Raw genomic sequence first — 6,000 nt, forward strand, 5'->3', positions numbered from 1 at the left:
GCACGACACAGAGTAGACATTCGAACTCGGCAGTAAGTATGTACCGTAAGTTCAAGTTCATTCATTAGGTCTAGCCCTGTGAGCCATTCGGCTCTTGAATCGGGTGCAACCGCAACAAACAAAAAACTAAAACATGAACAAGAAAACATCTTGTAGTGAATATGTGACTAAGTGCAAACAGAAAATCCAACAAAAGACGGCAAAATATTGCAGAAAAAACACCGCACACCAACGCTGTGTGTAGAACTTCTTTCGCACCGTGCGTAGCCAACCGTGCTAATCAGAGGTGCGGGGTAAGGCCAACAAACTAAAGCCAGATATCTGTTCTAAAGAATTTAAAAGTGCATAGCACCAGTGGCTTCCTAATATCGCAAGATGGCCGCAGAAGCGAATGTGAAAGCGCCGCGACGTGGTGACCCTCTTTGTTCGATGTCTGTGCCAGTAGACGCCGTCCCCTCGTGCGCGGCCTCAATACGCGCCCGCCAATCAGCGCTTGCCCCTGGGCTACACGAGAGAAACTTTGATTTTGCGTGCACGTCGTGTGCGTTTTCTCTCTCAGTTCCAGTCGCACCAGATCTTCCACGTGCTGGTGGTGGCGGCGGCGTGCGTTCACTTTCACGGCGTCTCCAACCTGCAGGAGTTCCGCTACTCGCTCGGCGGAGGCTGCACGGACGACACGCTCTTCTAAGGCGCGGGGCCGGCACGGACGAGCCGCCCCTCATCGCCGCCGCCAGCAGCAGCAGCAGCGGTAGCAGTAGCAGCCGTCACTTTAGGCGGGCGGAGCAGTGTTTCTGCTCCCCCCCCCACCCCAGTCCCGGTCCCTTTCCATCCATTCCCGTTAATTCCGGACGCTGCACGCTGGTCTGGTAAAGTGTGGCGTCGTGAGGGTGCCGGCTGCCGCCACCGCCGCGATCGGTGGCGGTGGCGACGTTTACTTGAAAGTATGCCGATGAATCGGCGACAGTGCGTCCACTTTTTGACCGTCGATGAAACCGTCCACTGGACTCTCCTTCAACCGTCGCGTTTGCAGTTCCCATGTCGGCGGTGGGCCCCAGGCGGTAGCCGTGTCGGCGCAGGGGAGTGCGCTCTGCCTGTTGTCGCGAGTTATTTTCTGCTCTTGCCGCCGTTGGTGCGAACCCGTGCGACCTTGTGCGACCTCGTGCGACCCCGTGCGACCTTGTGCGACCTCGTGCGACCCCGTGCGACCTTGTGCGACCTCGTGCGACCCCGTGCGAACCCGTGCGACCTCGTGCGACCTCGTGCGACCCTGTGCGACCCCGTGCGACTTTGTGCGACTTCGTGCGACCCCGTGTAACCTCGTGCGACCCCGTGCGACCTCGTGCGACCCTGTGCGACCTTGTGCGACCCCGGGCGACCTCATGCGACCTCGTGCGACCCTGTGCGACCCTGTGCGACCCTGTGCGACCCCGTGCGACCTCGTGCGACTTTGTGCGACTAAGTGCGACCCCGTGTAACCCCATGCGACCTCGTGCGACCCCGTGCGACCCCGTGCGACCTCGTGCGACCCCGTGCGACCTCGTGCGACCTCATGCGACCTCGTGCGAACCCGTGCGACCTCATGCGACCTCGTGCGACCTCCTGAGACAGGGGCTGAGATGGAAGGGGGCGAAGGCGCCCTGGGCGCGGAACAAACGGCTCATTTTGACGTGCGCCGTTAAATCCTCGCTGCGTGACCGACCGTGCGTTCATTCCCCTCTCCGCTGCCAACCCTCTGGGGGGTGGGGGGTGGGGGAGTGTAAACTCGCTGAATTTGTTCAGGGATGGAACAAGCCTCTGACAATCTGGTTTTGGGTTTTTTTTTGTCTCCTTTTTTTTGGGGAGGGGGTCTTGCGGAGCGAGACGGTGGCGGCGTTTAGATCTTCATCCGTTGGTCACCCTTGTCGAGAAAGTTTTCTCTTTTCAGCATTTCATCGAAAGCGGGGGAGGGGGGGCGGGCGGGGGGCTCCACCGTGTGGATTGGGATGCCCACTGGTTGCGCTACGGCCCGGACGTCACCTTCTGAGTTGAGCCGTGCGGCACACGCGGTATGGAAAGCTAAAAGGTGCAGCCCTGCGGCTGCTTTGAGCAGCTGCCGGCAGAAGGGCCCTCCCGCCTATTTCCCGAGAGCCCTTTCTGGCAGGCGCTTGGCCTACTCTTCCATGCTGGCCAGACGTCTTGAAGGAGGTGGGCTTGCGCACGCGCTCTGGCCAACCGCGCGCGACCTGCCGATCGACTCGCCGTGGTGAACCCATTTATGCTGCCGGGTGGATAGAGGTTGGGGGGGAGCGGGGAGATTAAAAAAAAGTAGCCCGTTATTTCAGATGTTTTTTTTTTTTGCAAAAAAATATTTTGTTATTTTACTGGGTAAGACCCACTGAGCTATAATAGCTCTTTTTCAGAAGCGACCTGGCTTCCACAAATGATAGCCCAATGAAGGGGAAATGTATAGCAGCAAAATACTCTGAACGCACGTTGATTCTAAATGTGGAGGTAAAAGCCAAGGGACCCCGAAAAAATCCACGCGACCACGTGGAAAGAGAGAGACACGCTAACGTCATATACAGCAGGCGTTAGGGTCAGGGTGGAGCCCACGACCTCCTGCATACCAGGCGAAGTAGTTAACATCTCCTAGCCACCGTGACGATGATGAGAGAGAGAGACACGCAAACGCCATATACAGCAGGCGTTAGGGTCGGGATGGAGCCCACGACCTCCTGCATACCAGGCAAAGTAGTTAACATCTCCCAGCCACCGTGGTGATGATAAGAGAGATACACGCAAACTCCAAATATACAGCAGGCGTCAGGGTCGGTATCAAACCCACGACCTCCTGCATACCAGGCGAAGTAGTTAACATCTCTGAGCCACCGTGATGCCCCACGAATCAAACCGGCGACCACTGCATTAAGTCCACCATGGCAGAATTCCCCTATGGGAGTAGAGCTGTGGGTACAGCATGCCCATCGGGAGCAATGCCAGCGGTGCTGGTGATGATGATGATGATGATTTAACACGTAGGCTTTCGCGACCAATGTTATTCATAATCAACGTTTTTGGGTTTAGATCGCGTTATTTATAAATCTGGCGAATTGCCCGATGATGCTGGATGCAATTACCAGCGAAACGTCGTACTCAAATTGTAAATGTTGTGGCTTCAACACACCGGTGGGCTAAAGCAGTGAACTATTTGTCTTTTGTCAACGTGACACTTTTTTACTGATTGGCCGTGTCGGGTGGTGGAGGGTTACGACACATTTATAAATAACGCGATCTAAACCCAAAAACGTTGATTATGGATGATGATGATGATGATGATGATTATTTACGCTTCTTTTTCCAAGCAAGGCCTCAAGACTCGTTTTTCAGGAGGGTCCTCTCAGATTTTTTGCAGTTGGGGGATGATGTTATTTGCGCCCTTTCAGATGCCCTTCCGCGGCCGTCTGGAACACGCTTCCCCTTCCGATATTAGGTAGCCGCTGGCGCTGTGCACTTTTAAATCCACGTTGAAAACTCTTTAGAACTGATTATTGTGCTCGGTTTTGCCGTCCTTCCCCCGCACCTCCGATCAGCACGGTTGGATACGTACGTTGTGAAAGAAGTTCAACGTACATACAAACAGTCCAAATTTAGTCAGTCGCAGGTTATTTTGTCCAGCATTGGGATGCTGGGCCAATACTAATTAAACGTGTGCACGTGTGTGTGTTGTAGCTATAGTGGGGAGCGGTAGTGTAGCAGTTAGCGCTACGCTGCGCTACAAACCTGGCGACCCGGGTTCGATTCCCGCTCACAGCCAACATCAGTGACGATTATCTGAACCGGTCCTGGGCCTCCCCTAGGTCGACTCAGCCTCAAATGAGTATGTAAGCATCGCCACTGGGGAGACAAAGGCGGCCCGGCGTGGTGTTGGCCACCCACCCCCTCGTGTGCCGTGCCAGCCTTCATGAGGTGATCGCTAACAGCACTTGCCCCAACAGTCTGTTAAGGCTATACGGGGGATCTTTGTCTTTGTAGCTAAACCCATGCAGAGCGTGTAGAGAACGTACCAACTCCATGCAGAGTTGGCACCAACATGAGCAGTTGAAGCCAGGCCCTTCTCGCCACGAGGCACGAGTGTTGCCACCCTGCCACCCCAGAGAGCCAGCTGCCATCACAAATAGCCCATTGCCTTCCATCAGTGCAACGCAAGCGTGGGTGGTGGGTGTGGGTGGTGAGTGTGGGGGGGGGCGGTGGTGAGTGTGGTGGGTGTGGTTGTGGTGGTGAGTGTGGTGGGTGTGGGTGGCTTGTGTGGAGTGTGTGGGTGGTGGGTGTGGGGGGGGGTGGTGAGTGTGGGTGGTGGCTGGTGTGGGTGGTGAGTGTGGTGGGTGTGGGTGGTGGGTGTGGTGGGTGAGTGTGGTGGGTGTGGTTTTGGTGGTGAGTGTGGTGGGTGTGGGTAGCGAGTGTGGTGGGTGTGGGGGGGGGTGGCGAGTGTGGTGGGTGTGGTGGGTGTGGGTGGCAAGTGTGGTGGGTGTGGGTGGCGAGTGTGGTGGGTGTGGGTGGCGAGTGTGGTGGGTGTGGGTGGCGAGTGTGGTGAGTGTGGTGGGTGTGGTTTTGGTGGTGGGTGTGGTGGGTGTGGGTGGTGGGGGTGGTTGGTGTGGTTGTGGTGGTGAGTGTGGTGGGTGTCGGTGGTGGGTGTGGGGGGGTGGCGAGTGTGTGGGGGTGGCAGGGTACAATTTGAGCAGTCGAGAAACCGTACGAGCTAAGACGCTGGTGTCAGCGTGCGATCGACTTGAAATACCGACGACACGAGAGGAACTAAAAAAAAGGCGTTGCTCGTGGTTTATTTTCTTACAGAAGAAGAAATGCACCGAGCCGCGTGTGTTTCTTTTCTCTTGTGAGAATCTGAGTATGGCAGCAGTTGGCATCGCGGGCTCGCGAGGGGGGGCACTTTCCCGCGGCGTTCCTCCTAAACTCCTCTATCGTGCGCGGGCTCTCCCGATCTTTCAGGAACGTGACTGAAAGAAAAAAAAAATTACGTGTAAAAACAAAGTTTTTCACTCTAAATCCTTTATATGCGTGGCGGCTAGAGTCCTCTCGTCCTCTGGCTTGAGATGGCTGCCACCTATGGGTCAGATGATTGTCTGCCAGCATTAAGCAATTGGTAATTAAATATTTTTAAAAATTCCCTAAACAGTGTAAAATTTTGGAAAAAAATTTTCACGAAAATTAATTGTCACGCACAACGAGTCTGTGTGGAAAATGTCAGCTCGATTGGATCACGGGAAGTGTGTTCAAAAACGATCGAAAGATTTGCACGTTCGTAAGCAAGCAAGCACGCAAGCACGCAAGCAAGCAAGCGAACTTAATATAAAGGATTTAAAAAAAAAATATCTCAACTCGGATTCGGTCGAGAGCGTGCTGGCATCCCCACGCGGCAGCGATGTGTTACAAGTAAAACACAAAAGGCATTTTTCATTTCTCTTCGGCGTGAATTGCCGTCGCATTAATTCCGCTCGCTTATGGATTCGAGGACATAAGCCAAGCTCTAGATGTCATATTGACTTTACTAGAAACAAGTATATCCCGTAAAAACAAAGTTTTTCACTATAACTCCTTTATATGCGTGGCGGCTAGAGTCCTCTCGTCCTCTGGCTTGAGATGGCTGCTACATATGGGTCAGATGATTGCCTGCCACCATTAGGCAATTGGTAATTAAATATAAAAAAAAAATCCTAAAAAGTGTAAAGTTATGGAAAAAACATTTTTCACGAAAATAAATTGTCACGCACAACGAGTCTGTGTGCAAAATGTCAGCTCGATTGGATCACAGGAAGTGGGTTAAAAAACGACCGAAAGATTTGCACGGTCGTAAGCGCGCAAGCAAGCAAGCGTGTGAACTTAATATAAAGGATTAAAAAATGGGCTTGTGTGCAGCGACTCATGCGGATCGTCGCATGGCGACGCACGGCGAGGGAGACCTTTCATCCAGCAGCAGTGGACGAGATCATGGCCCTGTGGTGACGA

The 6,000-nt window shown here is 53.9% G+C and overlaps 1 protein-coding gene across 2 annotated transcripts in view; it reads left to right on the forward strand.

The window, feature by feature from the left end:
* LOC133356725 (adiponectin receptor protein 1-like) overlaps positions 1 to 4,218 on the forward strand; it is a 31,461-nt gene extending 27,243 nt beyond the window's left edge. For both annotated transcript variants that reach the window (XM_061574370.1, XM_061574369.1), the window contains exon 8: positions 560 to 4,218. In XM_061574370.1, coding sequence (XP_061430354.1) covers positions 560 to 688 — 129 coding nt within the window. In that variant the 3' untranslated portion in view covers positions 689 to 4,218. The remainder of the gene's footprint in view (positions 1 to 559) is intronic.
* Positions 4,219 to 6,000: the final 1,782 nt, after the last annotated feature.

Source organism: Lethenteron reissneri, chromosome 55, assembly GCF_015708825.2.
Source record: "Lethenteron reissneri isolate LAM-NWPU_2019-01 chromosome 55, ASM1570882v1, whole genome shotgun sequence".
In the NCBI taxonomy this organism is placed as follows: domain Eukaryota; kingdom Metazoa; phylum Chordata; class Hyperoartia; order Petromyzontiformes; family Petromyzontidae; genus Lethenteron; species Lethenteron reissneri.